A 17890-nucleotide genomic window follows, 5' to 3' on the forward strand; every position below is an offset into this window, starting at 1 on the left:
TTTACTTTATTTTTCTGAATATAGAATTACGTTTGTAATAAAGAATTATAAGTAATCTATTGTCCTCCTTTGTACACAAAATAGTACATAACGGCATACTTGTGTTTCGACAAGCTTTTGAAAGTGCTAAACTGTAGTCATTTATTCAAGCTCTTAATTCAGCAGTGGCAGCCTACTTTTGTAGCCACAGTTGCCCTGGAGCAGAAGCAGGGCTGCCAATCTGCACCACTGCCCTCCCAGATCAAGTGTCTTACCCAATGACTCATGTATATGCCATATTTATTCTTGAAAACGGATGTTATAAAAATGTTGGAGTTCATGTGACATTTACAACCACTCACCTGCCAAAGGTTATCAGCAGCTGTGGCCACGTCATGTTCCCTTGTGACTTTATACACCAGTGACCAAAGTTTTACAGTCGGTTTAGGCTTACGAGTTCTTGACCTTTGAATACAGCCACTCAAGTCAATTCATGAAAGAGACAATCTTACAAAACAAAATGAAACTTTATTTAATTTGTCTCCCATTGTGTTAAACAAGCAAATCATTACACACATTTCAGGTGGAGACGAGCTTCGAGCAGGCAAGGCAGGAGGCGATAACAGGAGATGCTCCAATGAAATACATTTAGTCTCCCAAGCTGTTGGGAACTGTCACACTCGGATCATGTGAGACAAATCAAAGTGACATCGATTTGAAGAGATACAATTAAATAAAAAGTGCAATTTAAGAACTGTTATGGAACTTGCAAAAAAAAATAAACCCCTTTTTCCATCGCTGGTAAAGTGACTGGTTAACTTTATGTCCCTTTTATTCTGACTACAAGTGTGTCATTGTGCATCAAATGTTTTAAAATGCCATGGACAGAAATAAAAGTGATTTAGAAGCTTGCCCATACATTCATCTCATCAAAAGTCTTTCTCATTCATTCTACACAAGATTTATATACACAAACTATTATACAGCACAGAAATCAAAGTTAGATTTATCAGGGAAAGAGGTGAGCCAAACATTATTGTAAACATGCAGTCTATTACCAAGCATCAGTCATCATAAGCTTGATTTAGTAATTGGCAACAAAGCTGAATATTAAAAACAAAAGGGGACGGGGGGGGGGTTTGTGCAACAGACAGGAGAAGAGATTAGATTCTGGTGCATCAGATTCATTAAACAGAAGAAAGGGGAAGGCTGTTTTTTTTGTTTGTTTTTAACATTTCTTGGTAAAGTGTGGGGAAGGGCAAAGGAGGGATTATTATACGGACTGGTAACCGGTGCGGCTCTTCCTCCGGCCAATCAGATAAGAAATTAGCACAAGGATGATTAGGAAGCTGAGTGCCACGCCCACCGCAATGGGGACCAAAAAGCTCAAATCAGAGTCCAGGAAGCATTCCTCAGCTGACAGACAAGGAGACAAAGACAGAGTATTAGTGGAAAAAGCGCAAGACAAGAGTTACAAAAGGGGTTACCTACACATTAACAAGCAGCCAGTGGGGCATTCAGGGGTAAAAGTCACAGGAAGGAGACGCATTCATTACAAACTTAAGCAACATCAAAGAAAAGTAAATTCAACAATGGCACAGGGCTACACATGAACACCACAGTGGTCGTGATCAATTGGAAGGCAGCAAATCAAATTCATTTTAACTAAAAGGACTCATAGCCGCTGGCCATGTTTCTCTTTCTCCCGATGAAATAGGCCACCAGAACGATAAGAATGAGAACAAGCAGGGCAACTCCGACAGCTATGGGGACAATGAAGCTCTCCCCATCAGCCATGCAGTCCTCAGCTAGGGTAAAGAAAGCACAAGAGTGAGTTTCTCAGAAGGTTAATCCATGGGGTAAATACTGGAGGAAGAGGAGCCCAAAATAGAAGAAAACCTGCTGTTAAATAAAGTTTAAAGACAGGGAAGAGACTGGATCTGTTGAAGGAGGTAAACATGTAACATGAACATCGAGGACAATCGTTTTATTTTAACAATTGCAAATAAATGATGCAATTTCAAGTGGTTCACCAATGTAGTTTATTGTAGTCAGATTGGAGATGAAACCAGTCATTATACTGATATTAAGATGGTCTTGCTGCACAATAATTCCCTTTACATGCTTTTAGACAAATTCAGCAGACTTTAACATCAGAAATATTTTCTTACAATATGAATATCTTTGCATTGCAGGCTAGAACAAAAAAACAACTGTATGACTGATGTTATGATCATACAAGTCTCTTCTTTGTGCTGCAAAACCATCTATAAAGTGTAATTCAGGCAGATACAGCAACAGACAAAGCAAAATCATCTTTCAATCATTATTTAAACACAAAAAGCTTTGCTCAGCATCTCACGCAACATCAAAAGGCATACATTTCTATTGTTCTCATGTACTGTTCATGAGACTCAGCCCTGCTCTCATGTACTGTTCATGAGACTCAGCCCTGCTCCAGACTCAAAGCACTAGGGGTGACAGTACACAACACTTTGTGCGAGTCGTTAAATCAGCAATCACATGCTGCATAGTCTTACTACCATAAGAAAATTGTAGGAGGCTGGACTTTTCCCTGACATTCCTGAACTCTGCAACAAAATTGCTGCCTTAATAACTGGAAAACCTGATTGAGTTATTTCCTATTATTTTACAAAGATAAAATATAGCTTCCTTAATCTAATCTATTATATGCATGTCCTTGAAACCCTATCACACGAAGTGAAAACACTATGGCATTCTGTATTGTCAACACAAAAACAGACTTAGTGCAATAAAATTGAGAGTGATTATGCACACAATAAACAATCCCTTTTTGATTCTCGTAATGCCAAAAGTACAACGCTAGCAAATAAAACAGCTGAACTGAATGATGACTCAGCTTGTGCAAGTGTAATTAACTTTTTAACCGACTTAAACGGAAAACTACAAATGAGTCGGTACCGTTTTCCTCAACTTGTCCGGTCTAGTCTATAAAAAAAAGTCGATTTTATTACTTTCCCCATTCAGAACAAATTGTATAAACCTATACATAGCACTTTCCACCTGCTCTGCAGGAAACAAATCATTGGCTAATGCCTTCTACCATCACATTTGCTAATATTCTCCACAACATTAAAGTGAAATTAAATGAACGTTTTTTTTGTTAAGCTTCAACACAGAGGGCGTAAAAGAGTAAAATAAAAAAAAGGGGGGAATGTATGTGAGAAAGCGTATGATCCCGAATTACTGTGCACATCTGTGCAGTCTCAATGGTATGGAAAATTGTTACAAGCTGACAACATTTAAGCTATCTTTTGTTCAGGTTACAAGTTAAAGATCATACACTCTCTCAAAAAGCCAAACAAAAAAGACGCACACAAAAAACACACACACACAAAAAAAACAAAAAGAAAAAACAGAGTAGTGAAAATGAGAAAACAGGGTAGACAAGACTGGTCCCAGATAGTAATGTCAGATCAATGTACAGTCCTGGTTTTAGAGCTGAAGAATTCTCCTGCAGTCAAAAGTGTTTCTATGTTTGAAATATTAGATGATCATGTATTTAACTTTTGAAAAGCAAAGGACCATGCTTGGGAACCCTGACACTGACTAATTACAACTGGGATTAAAGAGTTTGATATCCGACATAAGTTTTTCTTCGACCAATCACGTAAGCGATCACTACAATGAGAATCAAGCCAGCCAGGGCTGCGCCAACAACGATTGGGATTAAGATGCTGGTGTCATCCATAGAACATTCCTGGGCTGCAGATAAAAAGAATATGAGTCACAAGATGCAACATACAGTTCGGGAAGGACAGACACTTTTGTCCCTCTGGCTCTAATTTATACTTTGGGGTAAATAAACAAACATAACATGTGAAGCTTATCCAGTATGTTTTATAGTAAAACCATAGACCTACCCGTACTAAACGAATCCGTCTTGACTCCAAAAGGTTGCACTTGAAGGTCAAAGGTGAAGACTTTCAGATTTTGGGTGATGTTGTAGCTCTGCTCCTTGTTGCACATGTAGGAGCTGCCGAGAGACGCTTGCCAAAGAGTCAAAGTGCTGTTGGTTTCTGAGAAAGGCACGCCTACAAAATACGAAACAAAAACAATGTCACAACAGCACAATGCGCAAAACAGTGAAAGGTACTGGGAGGTGGCACAAAATTTAAAATTACCAGAGTTAAACTTTCCAGTGGCATTCAGAGCATGAAGGCTGAACTTCTTTGTGTCCTAAAACAAAAAATGTACAGCAGGTCAATTTTACTCATCTTATGCACACACTTTGGCAACTTTGCCCATTCCTGTCAACACCTGTGTTATACAATAAATCAATGGTTACGAGGACTTACATTGTGGAAGGTTAAGGTGAGGGTCAACATGTCATCCTGTATCACAAGCGTACTGTTGTCTTCTTCACAAGTCCCACTAACCACTGTTTTGTTGGAATACTCGAAGTTCATCTCTTCATATTTCTAAAACAAACACAAGAAAGAAGTGGTGAAACAAACATACAACAATGAAAACATAAAAAGAATAATCTGTGAACATACAGCTCCTTGGAATCCAATGCGAAGACCAAAGTTCACCATCAGACAGCTGCTATTGCTTTTTTTGACTTGGTACAGGTGAGCAGTCGGTTTAGGGAGAGGGGGCGCAGGGGTGGTGGTGGGAGTAGGTGCGGTAGTGGTGGTATTTGGTGCAATAGAGGTGGTGTTTGGAGAACTGGTGGTGGTTGTTGGTGCCGCAGTGGTGGTGGTGGTTGTTGGAGCCGCAGTGGTGGTGGTGGTGGTTGGAGCCGCAGTGGTGGTGGTGGTGGTTGTTGGAGCCGCAGTGGTGGTGGTGGTGGTTGTTGGAGCCGCAGTGGTGGTGGTGGTGGTTGGAGCCGCGGTGGTGGTGGTGGTGGTTGGAGCCGCGGTGGTGGTGGTTGGAGCCGCGGTGGTGGTTGTTTTTGTTGGAGCCGCGGTGGTGGTTGTTTTTGTTGGAGCCGCGGTGGTGGTGGTGGTGGCAGCGGTGGTTGAAGTAGTTGTGGCATCAGCAGGTGCCTCAGTGTGATCATATTCTTCAGGATAATCAGCAGGATCAACTGCGCAACATATCCCTGTAAAGAAAAACATCAAAATCGTTATACACATGTGCAACACAATTTTTACTTAACTTCAGTAAAACAATGATTGTTTTCTTTACGTGACTGCTTATTTGACATTTTTTGTTATTTCAAGAGGAATAGCCTCTTAAATCATCTTGTTTTCGAGGGGGTCTTTAGACAAGACAAATTAACATGTCCTGAAACACGGTCAAAGGCAGTAACTTCCTTAGAAAAACCACATTGCTCAGCCAAGCTAAATATTAACATCTACACAGGATGGAGATTTGCCAATGAGGATTTGCACAACGGCAAAACACCACAAAACCAAGTGATAAAACAACTATGCAGCGATAACCATTACAAGTGACACTTAAAAATTCCACTTGTTCAAATGGTTCGTCGAACTTATTCGTAAAATAAGTCCAGACACAAAACAGGCCAGATAAGATAGGGTTTTGTCTATGTACATATAACATGCTTGAGCCTGTACGACGCCTGTCACGTGACCAGTTACTGTAAACTGCGAAGTGTGGGGAAAGCTAACCGCTAAGCTAGCCCCTTAGCTAGCTAATGTCGTGCGTTGTGTAACATTATATTTTTAACTCCAAAGGCACCATTTGTTTGGGCTGCGGATTCGTAAATTGAGTGTGGTGATCTTGAACAAAAAAAAAACAAGCAAAACAGACGTTAAAATTAACAGTGACTGTACAATTCGACTAGCAATAGGAACTAGCATTAGCTGCTAGTTCAACAATCTGCAACAATTCACGTTACAGCCGGTCTACCGTGTCATTCAGGGTCACTTACTTTATGATATGCAATACATAGCAGATACTGGACTGAAAATCCCTAAAAGTCATAACAAAAGCCTCACCTATTGTAATTTTGTGTTGTTGACGCATGAAGCAATTAGCAGGGAAGCTAAATGGCAGAATCAAAGTGACGAGGAAATACATTTAGATAACGTACATGAAATATCGGTAACAAAACTTATCTGTATAATGTATTGATTTATGTGCGGCGTTCGGCCCTTGAACTACGGAGTACGAACATGACAAAAATGACCCGAAAACGCCACGGCCTATTTCCTCAAAAGTTTCATCGCATCAATTCCCCAATTTAAACTCGGCCTCCAAACACAAAGCAATAGTGTGCGTGTACTTACAAGGGACGACGACTAAAAATAAGAGAAATGCAGAGTATCGCGACATGGCTGGTTGTTGGTTTTGCAGCGATCTATCCTGAAGAAGAGTTGAGACCTGCTTTAAAACAGCGGCGACGGACCAGGAAATAGATGGGAGTCATATGACAGGAGGGCAATGTGTCAAAGCAAAGGGGTGTGAGCTGCAGCCTGATTAAAGAGGAAATTAACACCTGGAGAGACTTGGTTTGACCTTAACGGGAAGCATATCAATGTAACGTGATCAAACGACAAGTTTACAGCTTAATTTAATCATCAGAGGACAATAGCTGTGTACTTACAGATCACATCAAGGTTTTGTAACTACCATTGCAGGGGAAAAGCCCCAAATTATATGCTTACACTCAGTGTTAATTTCGTCGACTAAAACATTTAGTCTTAATTTTAGTCAAAGTGATATTTTTGACGACTAAAATAGGACTTAAACTAAATTAAAACTTTCTCATGAGACTAAAACTATGACTAAAATGTCCAGATATTTTAGTCGACTAAAATAAGACTAAATAAAAATGAAAAGGAGAGACTAAAATCATCCGAACTTCTATTGACAGTCTGAAAAAGCCTCAGATCATTTAAATTCTCTGCCAAATGAACAGCTCTGAGCTTTATCATGTGGAAGCAGCTCCATAAAGTCGAGGACCACGATTAAATATGATTATGATTATAAATGCAAAGTCGACTAAATTAGTCTTCATTTTAGTCGACTAAATTGACATGCAATTTTAGTCGACTAAAACTAGACTAAAATTGAAACTTTTTTTGGACTAAATCTTGACTACAATTAAATTACATTTTAGTCAAAAGACTAAAACTAAAATGAAATATGTTGTCAAAATTAACACTGCTTACACTAGAAATGTATTGAAATATTTATAAATGTAAGCTTATGTATTGGCCTCTATTTTCTGATGTGTTTTAATGTGTAATTAAAAGCAGCAACAACCAAAATAAGATAAACAAACAAATTGAGTCAAGTTATTTTAATCTGAAACAATAAACCTACTGCTCATACAAACATGGGAATATTGTAATCCACTGTTCAAGACCCATCGACACTCATCTGTCCACTTTGAACAAGATTGGCGAACCTGACTTTCAAAAGCTGCGGTGCAAAGTTTCTGTTGTGACACTGGAGCAATATGGCAAAAAAAGGGACACTTGTTCTTGTGCTTATAAATCCTTTAAAGGAAAAAAAAAATATAGCATCAATTAAAATGACAATCAAGCACCGCACAAAACATTTAAAGAAATTAAATGCATGTACAAGTGAAAAACATCTAGTTGGCACATAGTTTGGGTGTTTCTAATCACTGGTCTCAAATGACCATGGTATTTGAGTAAATGCAAAGTGACAAGATTTTGCAAATATTTAACCCAATTGTTGTATGTTATCTCCCAACAAAAGACTCAAGTAACAATTAAATTTTGAAAGAGAGGGACAGTAAGAGAAACTTACTGAGTGTCAACATTGTCTTGACCAAAATAAAAAGTGACCAAAGAGCATACAATGAATATATGGAGCTAAGGTTCAAAATAAATATTTTTCCCCTCCTTAAAAAACAAACAAACGAAACAACTTCTGACGGTCTCCACTGTCTGTCCATGGTTTCTCTCAGAGGCAAGTGTGGACACTATTCACTTTTCAGTGGGCATGCAGTCTGCAGGATGACTAAAATCCTGACAAAAAGCTGTATCCATTCAGATGGCGGTCTCATTGTTGAACAGTAATATCCGCTTGAAGCAAAAGATTCCGAGACCGATCTTTGAGAGCAGCTTTAGGCTGTAAGGGCCAAATGTATCTGTTTTCTGTCATATTGTCTATGCCACATAGTTGTACTGGTTGGAGTTTTCCTTGTCACGTTCCATATAATCTCTATCAATTAGAGACTCTATCCTCTTCTTTAAATCAGCAGGCTGAGGAAACAGAAACATATCTGTCAACAGGTAGATCTCAAATGCTGAACACAATAGTTATACATTATGTACATTTCATCTTCCGATATAGCCAATGTGGTTCCCATAGCATTATTCATTCACTCCCCACACTTGGCAATGGTAAGCTTTTGTTGTAGCCACAGCTGCCTTGAGCTAGACTCATACAGCAATGGTGCTTACTAAGTGCCTTGGTGATTAGGGTATGCCCAGTCAGGAGCAGGAATCGAACCATCAAACTTTAGATTTTTTTGCAATTGATAATTTTTCATAATTAAGATAATAATAGAATTGTCCCCATAACAACAGTTCAATCACCTTGACAGGGAACTTGAGTTGGTTATAGACCTCAGACATTAAGAGATTATGGCTCAAAGTCTTGCGCATTTTCATGATTCGCACAATGGCTGCATCAATCTGATACTGCCGATCCTGGAACACTCTCTCCGTTGTACTAGCCTGCTCCTCCACCTACAAGACGACACAACATGTAGGTATTAAACAGTTCACTGCTCAACAGAGATGAAATAAAGGCATCACGTACGGTTTCTTTCATCTGAATCTGGTTTATTTTTATCCTGAACAGTTTGTGTCTGAAGTCATCGTTGCAGGAAAACTTGTCTCCGTCCTCCACATCTTTGCTCTTTGGGATTTTAGTGAGGACACGGGCTTTTCCACACGCAAGTGATTGAAGAGTCCGACGTAGCTCACTGTCCTCTGAGTTTACACAAAGGTGCAAAAAATAATCATGAGTGTGCTTCATTAAGATCATTCCAAAAGCATGAATGTTGTTACCCACCTATTCCTGTTGCCAGTTTGATCTCTTCCAACGTGAATTCCTCCCCCTCGTTAAACATCAGAAGTACGAGTGTTTGGAAAAGTGACACCTGTAGCTCTTTCTTTCCCTAAAGATCATGAATGTAAAGATCCATTGTAATTCACTTTAAAATTGGGTTCAAATTAGCTTTTTGATCTCACCTCTTTAAATTCAGCTTTCAGGACACAATGCCCGAGGGTGGATTGCCACTGAAGCTTCCGGCCGCTGTGTTTACCCAAATAGAAGGTTTTAAATATCTCTTGCAATCTAACCATCTGGATGAGGGAAACGATAACGTTTACAGCAGCAGGTTATAAACTAAATGTCAGTTCATGGCTAACCACTGACCTCAGGGGGAAGGTGCACTTCCATGGGAACATACGTAGGCCAGTAACCCATGGTGAGGATGTTCACTGTAAGTTCAATGTTGCCAGGAATATTTTGGCACTGCATGTGCTACAGAAACAAGAAAATGTACTTTGCTTAGTGCATTTACAGTCTACAGTTTGTAAATAAATCACACGTTTTTAAATCAATCACAATACACAATGACACCTGTTTGAACTGCACCATAATGTCTTTGGACAACTCCATATCTTTAAACATTCCTTCCAGTTTGCTTGTGAAAGCTGCTCCACATTCTTAAAGCATCAAACAAAAGACAAAGTTACTTTCCAGAAAATCCACTTATTTTATACTTATTACAAAATGAAAATAAAAATCGTATGAAGCGTACTAACCATGTTTCAGTTTTGACAACATTGATTTCTCAGCATCCACAGAGGCACTTTTTCCAACTAATAACCTCTTTGCTAAATCCTTTTTGTAAAAGGCTTCAAAAACATCTTTTCCTATAAAACATACACACATGCTTTTAACAGTTGTTAATGCTGAAACGTAGAACTATAAAAAGTAATTCACCTACCATAAATGAATCTAAAGATTATCATAATCTTATCCAACATTTTCTCAAGCTCCTCATCAGTGGCCTCTTTGTTTCCTGCTCTGAGTTTTGAATCCACATGTTTTGCTGGAAAAGAAGGAAATGCATTAAAAACAATAAAAACAATGTTTAGTGTTGCATTGATTCAAGTAAAAGATTTTCTGGTACAAACCAATAAGTTCAGCAGGCTTGTTGGGACGTTTGTTGATAAATGTTTCAAAGGCTTCTTTCATGGCATTGACAAACTTCTCATTCTTCAAGAAACACACGTCTATGATGTGGTCCACCTTGTCCTTAAAGTCTAGCAGTTCTTGCACCATTGTCTTGTCTTTTTCAGGATTGATAACAATTGTGCTCCCAAAAGCCTTTGTGTGGAGTAGAGATCATGGAAAATTATTATGTGAATGCAAACCTTTATTAGTCAAGAATGAATAAGATGAAAATACCTTTATATACTCTATCCAGTGTTGCAGGAGCACCTGAACACCACCACGCACTCGACTGAAAAGCTGATAGAGGAGGGACAGATCCTGGATTCTGTTTTCATCCAGTAGGTGAGTCAGCCCTGAAGATTTGAACAACAACATGAAAGGCACAAACATGCCTCAGTTCACCTTGCCTAGGTTTACATGCACCAATATGTGCTATTCATCACATTTTTAAAGTCTTCAGACTATTGAGGTGACATGTTGACAGTATAACATGATATGCATTATCTGGTATAGATGTAATCAGATCCCTTTCTGATCTTTCGCATCTGTGCAGAAACATACAGCCAAAATGCAAACAAAGATATAAAAAAAAAAAATATATATTATTTTTAAATGTTTCACAGAATTCATTAGCCTAAAAGTACTTGTATTATTAGTATTTGCATTATTTTCTACCTATTCGTTTATTTTATGTTTTAACTTTTTCCACTTTTTTCCACTAGACCAGTGGTTCTCAAACTGTGGCTTGTGATTTTCTTTATTTTAATTAGGGCTGGGCGATATGGCTGAAAAATAAAATCTTGATTTTTTTTACTTTAAGGATTACAATTTTAATCTATTTTTATTGGTTTTGACCCACCATCTATTTAATACATTTGCATTGCCCACCAGTGCCTCGGACATGACGACACGGATCCCTCTCATAAGGCCCATTAAAAATGGTTATTTCGGTTCTAAATATTCTTTGTCTGCTCTCAAAAGTAAAACTTCTTAATAAGCCTTTAGTTTTATCACCCTCGAGCTCAGCTGTGATTGACAACCGTCTCCATGGAGACTCAAGGGGAAAGGGGCGGAGTTAAATGCAGCAGCACCGGCGGCAGCAGCTCAGAGCATGGTTAAGCGTGGGAAAAGGTGAGAGAAGCAGACCGGGGCAAACTTTGTTTAAGCGGAGAAAACTCCATCGCGCACAGCGAAAACACAAACACAGCAGAGATCGTTAGAAAGACGCTGGGTTCCACTGGTGTCGTTTTCTAAAACAGTCCCTGTGGAGCGTTTGAAACACTGCTAAATCGGCAGCACGGCGCTCGTCAGGCGGACACGATTTTAGGATTTAGCCATTTTCCACATCGTCTGTTTTTAAAAGTATGAATTAATTGAATAATTTGATGTATCGCCCAGCCCTAATTTTAATTGGAGATTATTTCTGATTTAGAAATAGTCTACACCTCCTGATAGCTTGTAAGTGCATGCGATTGGATAATCTGATTACTCCAGTTGTCTGATTTCGTGGCCATGAAACCGTAGCCACTGTCACTGCTATTTAAAGAATGACGTATGGGGAGACTGGTACACAGCATGTTTACTTTACATGTGTGCTCAGCATGAACCATTACATACCCTTCTGTAGTGTAGCCGTGAGATGTTCCCCAAGTAGCTGCTTCTCCACAGTGGCGATAAGTGGTTTTCTGATGGGGGAGGGAAAGAAGTTACAGGTGAAGGTATTGCTCAGAACAACCTCACGTACAACTGATACTTACTGTGTGCTCTGGTCTAAATATGTAATCACTCGGTCTGCTTCCTCCTCCAAACGTTTATTCACATGATGAAGGTATTCTGGTACCTACACATAAAACATACAAACGCTTGCAGTTTCAATAATCTTTCCCTGTATACACACTTATCAATCGCAAAGAAATTAGCATTAAAATTGGTCTTCATATTTGTCTTAATCCAGTAGCGATAAAGGCTTGGTTTTTTTGTGACCACAGGATCTTTACATAATTAAAGGCTCTTATACTATTTCTTCAGGTGGAACAGGTGAGGTGGAACTCAAACATAACATTAAAGAGACATCTTCTTCTCATTTTGGCAATTTCCAAGAAAAATCTGCTACGTTTACCATTACCAAAGTACTTTTATAAAACCTGTGTAGTTTATTATCCTACTGCCAAGAACACTACCAGTGGTTCTCAAACTGTGGTCCATGTACCACTTTTGGCCTGTCCAGGGAGTACTCAGCGACCATTTAACTTATACTTTAGTTTTTAGGCATGCTTGTCGTATTTTTTTTTTCTGGTTTAGATGAAGTTTACTAGGGCTGGGACAAAATATCTGTTTGCAATACTTTAAGCTGCAAGTATCGATACTACTACTTGTGTTGAGGCATTTTGATCATGCGCTCCTTACACAGCACGTTGTAACATTTTGTTTTCATGCACTTTTCATCCTTTTTACATATTTAAAAAGGTAAACAGACTTCTCATAATAACTTACTGTATCACAATACGTATCGAGTCGGCCCCCGAGTATCGTGATACATAACGAATCGTGACAAAAGTGTATCGTCCCAGCCAGTGTTAATTTCGTCGACTAAAATATTTAGTTTTAATTTTAGTCAAAGTGATATTTTTGGACGACTAAAATTGGACTAAAACTAAATTAAAAGTTTTTCATGAGACTAAAACTATGACTAAAATGTCCAGATATTTTAGTCGACTAAAATAAGACTAAATAAAAATGAAAAGGAGAGACTAAAATCATCCAAACTTCTATTGACCGTCTGAAAGAGCCTCAGATCATGTAAATTCTCTGCCAAAGGATCAGCTCTGAGCTTTATTCATGTGGGAGAAGCTCCATTAAGTCGAGGACCTTGATTAAATATGATTATAATGAATATTATCAATGCAAAGTCGACTAAAATTGAATTACATTATAGTCAAAAGACTAAGACTAAAACTAAACTAAAATATGTTGTCAAAATTAACACTGGTCCCAGCCTTGTTGTTTACAGTTTAGTCACATTTAGATGTTCTGGAGCATTTTTAGACCCGTTCAGTCTTGATTTGATCGTGACCAAGGCCTGGTGGAACTTGGAGGATCAAATAATGTGATGAGATGTTGCTGTGGTGTGAAAAGCTTGAGAACCACTAGCATAGAATCAAATGAATGTAAAGCTCACCTCTCGCTCCTGCATTAACCTCTGTCCTTCTGCAGCATACAGGCGGTTTGTCTCCTCCAAGAAGCGCTGCTCAAACGAGTCTTGATAAATCTGCGAGAATGACAGATATTTCATCAGCACGTACGGCGTTTATATTAGGTCTTTTCATGGCTTTCGAACCACCCATGTCCACGTACCTGCAGGTCAGAGAGCATGCTCAACAAGCTCCTGAGAAGACAGCGGTCAATGGCCTCACCGTTGCGCTCCCTCTCGATGAGAAGGAGAATCCCGTCTATGGTCTTACTTTGGACTTTCACGTCACTGATGATGTAGAACCTAAACAGCTCCAGCCCCATATCCCTTTTCGAAACAAGAGGAGCCGAATCATTTCTCACACTTTCAAGAATCCCCTCTCTACAAAGTGATGCCCAAAACTTACCAGATCGATGGCAACATTGAGTTTTGTAAAACATAAGTACGGTCCAAAAACAAAAATATACTCCTAATCATGATCTATGAGAGAAGGATGCGTAGTTATTAAACAGCAAATGGAAGCAGAGGGACATCAATTAATCGAAAAGGAAGAACACACCATTTGTCTGCAATGATCTTGCCAACATTTGTCAATTTTCTTTAAAAAAAGCACACTATCTAAGGCATCCGTGAAAAAAAGAGGTTAAGGCGTTTCTACAATTCACAATGGAATAATAAAAAAAATAGAGAACATCTACAGTAATATCAATAAAGGACATAGCACTAAAAAGGATATTCTCTGAACTGATCAATCTGTGCCTTAATGTGGTCTTCACAAACCGCCCGTAGCTGCTTGTAAAGCTTGGCCGAAATCTTATGGGAGCACAGATTCTCCACAGCCTACGGAGACACAAAATACAAGGGTTATCAGCAGATTGCGATGTATTTTATTCCTTTCAGCACAACATAGGACATAATGAGGCTGTTCATGCGGCAAACAATAAGGCCTGTCTGTGTAAACCAAGCACATTAACGTAATTATGGCACCTGGTAGAGCTCCTCTAGGTTGTATTTGATTGAAGTGCTGTTCTGTATAGCCTCCACTGCCTCCTTCAGTTTCTGCCATGTCTCCTGCGTGTAGTTTTCCGGCAATTTGGGCTTTTCTGTGAAAATATAAAAGCATACATGAAAGACTTTGCTAACACAACATCAATAAAGAAGGATAAAGCGTTGAAGATCAGACAAAAGGTACATTAGAGGCTAAAATAAGGGGCCAGATGGAACCTTATCCTCATCAAAACACGTCAGAGGCATCTCAAGTCATTAGGGACAGTTGGGCAACTTTTAAAGCAAGTGATGTGCAGGGTGTGGGATCTACCTTTAAAGTTCTTGATGACTAGTTTCTTGGCAGCTCCAGGTTTACTGTTGGAGAAGGTAGTGGAGCCTGTCCCTTTGGTCAGTCCGTTAGCATGATGCCCCACGCCACCGGGCAAGAACACTTTGCTTTTGTTGTTCGAGCACGAAGCAGCAGCGGATTCCTCAGCCATCTTAACATCCAGTCCAATGAAATCAAGTGAATCCTCAAACCTTAACTTCTTCTGAATGTGCAGGGGGGTGGGAGAGCAGGAGCTGGATATGGGAGGCGAATGGGAGATTGTGTCAGCACTGTCTTCCCTCTCGGAGCAGTTTATTTTCCTCTTTTTCGGAGATGTAATGTTCCCGCTGTCGTTTTTGACATCAGTAGCCGCTGCTCTTGCCTCCTGGGTTGGCGGTGGTGGGGGATTAGGGGAAGATAAACCTGTTGGAAACATGAAAAAACGGGAATACTAATTCTTCACAGTCAGTCTTCTTGATCCCAAACTTCCAGGTATGTCCAGAAGGAACTGAATGTCCCAGAGCGTTTGCCGAGGTTATAGCAACTGCGCGTCGGCAAAGTGCTGTATTCAGGTATGAAACAGACAATAAACTAACTACAACAGTGCTCCACTTGAACCTAGCCTTGCCTCTTTCTTGTTTTTGCTGGTAGAAAAAAGATGGTTGGCTATTGCTTCCTCTTTTGCGTGAAACCGCGCTGTTTCTCCTCTGTTAAAAACGATTACGAGCGCGTCCGGCTAACGATACCTCGCCAAAAGAAAATCATAAGACAAAACAATTGCCTTTTATCATAGTTAAGTCGTCCGCCGGTTGATACAGGGTGATTTCACTTGTAAAAGCTGGTTGGTGACCCCACCGGAAGTACTTTGTACAAAAGCGATTCTTGCACACACGTTTTTTTTGGGTCGTGCAGGAGAAACCTGCCTCGTTTCGCCCACACGATGGCGCTGTTACAATAATTTTGACATTCAACGTTAGCCGTTTTGTTTTTTTCCTTGCTTTATATTTATTATCATACTCAAAATGTCCAGAATATTGGCGGCTGTTTGCCTACATTGTGAAACTAAACTTAGAGAATGAAAAAAAAAAAGAAAAGTTATTTTAATTTTATTTATTTTAATTTATCTTTTTTTTAACTTTACTCAGTTATAATATGGCCTATTTTTCCACTCATCGTCATGGGGAAAAATAAATAAATAAAATACTAAAGTTGATGGGTTATTTTTCGATCAAAGCAAATACAAACGTATGTACCCTAACGTGCCATGACGTAAAGGCGGAAGATACGTGTCTTGACTTCCTCTGGTGAGGGAGCGTGGATTGCTTATAAATACTTTATAATAAGTTCAATGTATTGTATTTTTGCGAGTGTTTAACTTACTAACGTTTGGTGTGTCCTCAACCTTTCGGAACTCAAGTCAACCTCACCTGACCGACGACAATGTTCAAAAAGTACGTGTTTTCCATTTTGTTTGCCTAGCTTCATACTGCTAGCTGTGACGCTATCATCATGCTTTTGAATTATGTGGATATATGAAGAAAAAAAAAGTCATTGTGATAAGGTTATTATAATTTGAAGACTACGCAATTATTACTTGTGTTCTCGTTGGTTACCTTCAAAAGGAAAACGCGAATGATTAGCGCTTTATTCATTCATACTGGTTGTGATCTGTGCTAATTCACAAGCCCTAATATGCATTATGTGTCTTCCTTTTTTTGTCTCTAGATTTGATGAGAAGGAAAATGTATCCAACTGCATCCAGTTGAAAACATCAGTGATCAAAGGAATCAAAAACCAGCTTTTGGAACAATTTCCAGACATTGAATCATGGCTCAATCACATTATGCCAAAAAAGGATCCTGTCAAAATAGTGAGATGGTATACACATTTTAAATAATATAAGCATCATTCAACTAAGACATTTCTAGATAACATTTCTCCTCAGCAGTGCTTAAAATAAACCCCTTTTATGTTAATGTTTCTTTCCACCCTGCAGTCACGAACACATTGAAATCCTGACTGTGAATGGAGAATTACTTTTCTTCAGACAAAGAGAAGGGCCATTCTACCCTACTCTGCGACTGCTGCATAAATGTAAGATTTGTGTGCTGTTACTAATATAGTGGATATATTGTGGTCTGCTCTTTATCATTGTCTTTTTGCAGATCCTTTCATTCTTCCACATCAGCAAGTAGACAAAGGGGCAATCAAATTTGTCTTGAGTGGAGCTAACATCATGTGTCCAGGACTAACGTCACCAGGCGCCAAACTTTATCCAGCCGATGCCGACACAGTAGTTGTATCCTTTCAATTGGACACCACTTTTTATTGCGATCTCCAACCGGTGGCTTTACACTCCAGCCTTTTTCATTTAGCTCTCATAAGATTTTCTGCGTAAACTTGACGAGTCACATTTTAGATGCATTTTCCATTTGTTTGTTCGAACACAAGCCTCAGGGATATGCATGGTAGGCTATAGGGGAAACTCAATTTTCTTTCAGTTCAAATATAATTGTGACTACTGACTCTCCAAAGTGAACTCCACCTAAGCTACCAAGTTGTTATACTAATATCTTTGAAGTATAAAGTAGATCACAGAGTAAAACATGTCAGCGATCCCTGTTTAAAACCATTTTTTCCTTAATGAATTATGTAGGCTATAATGGCAGAAGGTAAACAACATGCTCTCTGTGTCGGCGTTATGAAGATGTCTGCTGAAAACATGTATGAATTTATACATTTGTTTTTTTTGCTTGTGTATCGTCACTATTTAATATTTTTCTTTCTTATTTCTTACAGAGAAAAAGTGAACAAGGGAATTGGAATCGAGAATGTCCATTATTTGAATGATGGATTATGGCACATGAAGACCTATAAATAAGGATTTGGAGCTGTGACGCTGACCCAGAAAATATGGAGGTTTTAACTGGCACTCGGTGCCCGTCAACTGTTTACAACTATGGACTTGCTCAGAAACTTGTTGGAGTTATGAACTCTTGTGGACAACTAAAAACAAAAATCAGTTTAAAGTTGCAGTTTTAATTAAATTTGGAGCTGCCAAAGTTGTTGCCTATTACTTTACAAAATCATACATGTAAAAGATCATGACATAACTTGCAGAGTCACACATCTGAAAGTCTTTGGAATGACAGTGGGACATTATAAAAGCAATCATTTATTTTCAACAAAAAGAGTTACAGACCATCACTGATTTTCACAGAAAG

General features: G+C 39.0%; 3 protein-coding genes across 6 annotated transcripts; 1 reads left to right on the top strand and 2 right to left on the bottom strand.

The window, feature by feature from the left end:
- Positions 1 to 1138: 1138 nt before the first annotated feature.
- lamp2 (lysosomal-associated membrane protein 2) lies at positions 1139 to 6366 on the bottom strand. Of its 3 annotated transcripts, none has more exons than XM_079556356.1 (6): positions 6222 to 6363; positions 4521 to 5068; positions 4320 to 4442; positions 4146 to 4200; positions 3885 to 4055; positions 1139 to 1395 (listed from the first exon to the last, which is right to left on the bottom strand). In XM_079556356.1, the coding sequence occupies exons 1-6, from the start codon at positions 6265 to 6267 to the stop codon at positions 1253 to 1255; spliced, it is 1086 nt and encodes a 361-aa protein (XP_079412482.1). In that variant the 5' UTR covers positions 6268 to 6363; the 3' UTR covers positions 1139 to 1252. The 3 variants fall into 3 exon arrangements, with proteins under 3 accessions (XP_079412482.1, XP_079412483.1, XP_079412484.1); XM_079556357.1 differs by lacking the exon at positions 1139 to 1395 and adding an exon at positions 1402 to 1787 and having other exon boundaries at positions 6222 to 6366; XM_079556358.1 differs by lacking the exon at positions 1139 to 1395 and adding an exon at positions 1818 to 3726.
- Positions 6367 to 7222: 856 nt separating this feature from the next.
- Positions 7223 to 15545, bottom strand: cul4b (cullin 4B). Of its 2 annotated transcripts, none has more exons than XM_079556904.1 (20): positions 14670 to 15545; positions 14339 to 14454; positions 14088 to 14191; positions 13911 to 13980; positions 13758 to 13831; positions 13516 to 13678; positions 13340 to 13429; positions 11919 to 12001; positions 11779 to 11846; positions 10396 to 10514; positions 10122 to 10314; positions 9932 to 10036; positions 9747 to 9857; positions 9577 to 9647; positions 9355 to 9462; positions 9168 to 9281; positions 8989 to 9094; positions 8734 to 8906; positions 8508 to 8660; positions 7223 to 8171 (listed from the first exon to the last, which is right to left on the bottom strand). In XM_079556904.1, exons 1-20 carry the CDS (start codon positions 15100 to 15102, stop codon positions 8076 to 8078), a joined length of 2550 nt encoding a protein of 849 aa, XP_079413030.1. In that variant the 5' UTR covers positions 15103 to 15545; the 3' UTR covers positions 7223 to 8075. The 2 variants fall into 2 exon arrangements, with proteins under 2 accessions (XP_079413030.1, XP_079413029.1); XM_079556903.1 differs by having other exon boundaries at positions 9562 to 9647.
- Positions 15546 to 15946: 401 nt separating this feature from the next.
- On the top strand, positions 15947 to 17728 carry mcts1 (MCTS1 re-initiation and release factor). The gene is made up of 6 exons (XM_079556991.1): positions 15947 to 16117; positions 16392 to 16544; positions 16663 to 16760; positions 16832 to 16965; positions 17323 to 17390; positions 17466 to 17728. The coding sequence occupies exons 1-6, from the start codon at positions 16107 to 16109 to the stop codon at positions 17545 to 17547; spliced, it is 546 nt and encodes a 181-aa protein (XP_079413117.1). The 5' UTR covers positions 15947 to 16106; the 3' UTR covers positions 17548 to 17728.
- Positions 17729 to 17890: the final 162 nt, after the last annotated feature.

This window comes from Gobius niger (genome assembly GCF_951799975.1).
Source record: "Gobius niger genome assembly, chromosome: 5".
Classification (NCBI taxonomy): Eukaryota; Metazoa; Chordata; class Actinopteri; order Gobiiformes; family Gobiidae; genus Gobius; species Gobius niger.

What these genes read in the sequence shown, in the direction of transcription:
- mcts1 (XM_079556991.1), top strand. An exon ending in CCTGTCAAAATAGTGAGATG is followed by an intron (nt 16,545 to 16,662) that starts GTATACACATTT and finishes TCCACCCTGCAG; the next exon opens with TCACGAACACATTGAAATCC. An exon ending in TCTGCGACTGCTGCATAAAT is followed by an intron (nt 16,761 to 16,831) that starts GTAAGATTTGTG and finishes GTCTTTTTGCAG; the next exon opens with ATCCTTTCATTCTTCCACAT.
- cul4b (XM_079556903.1), bottom strand. Translation starts at nt 15,102, where the DNA reads ATGTTTCCAACAGGTTTATCTTCCCCTAATCCCCCACCACCGCCAACC. An exon ending in AGTCATCAAGAACTTTAAAG is followed by an intron (nt 14,455 to 14,669) that starts GTAGATCCCACA and finishes ATATTTTCACAG; the next exon opens with AAAAGCCCAAATTGCCGGAA. An exon ending in CAAACTGGCAACAGGAATAG is followed by an intron (nt 8,907 to 8,988) that starts GTGGGTAACAAC and finishes GTGTAAACTCAG; the next exon opens with AGGACAGTGAGCTACGTCGG.
- lamp2 (XM_079556356.1), bottom strand. Translation starts at nt 6,267, where the DNA reads ATGTCGCGATACTCTGCATTTCTCTTATTTTTAGTCGTCGTCCCTT. An exon ending in TCACCTTAACCTTCCACAAT is followed by an intron (nt 4,201 to 4,319) that starts GTAAGTCCTCGT and finishes TTTTTGTTTTAG; the next exon opens with GACACAAAGAAGTTCAGCCT. An exon ending in CACTGGAAAGTTTAACTCTG is followed by an intron (nt 4,056 to 4,145) that starts GTAATTTTAAAT and finishes CGTATTTTGTAG; the next exon opens with GCGTGCCTTTCTCAGAAACC.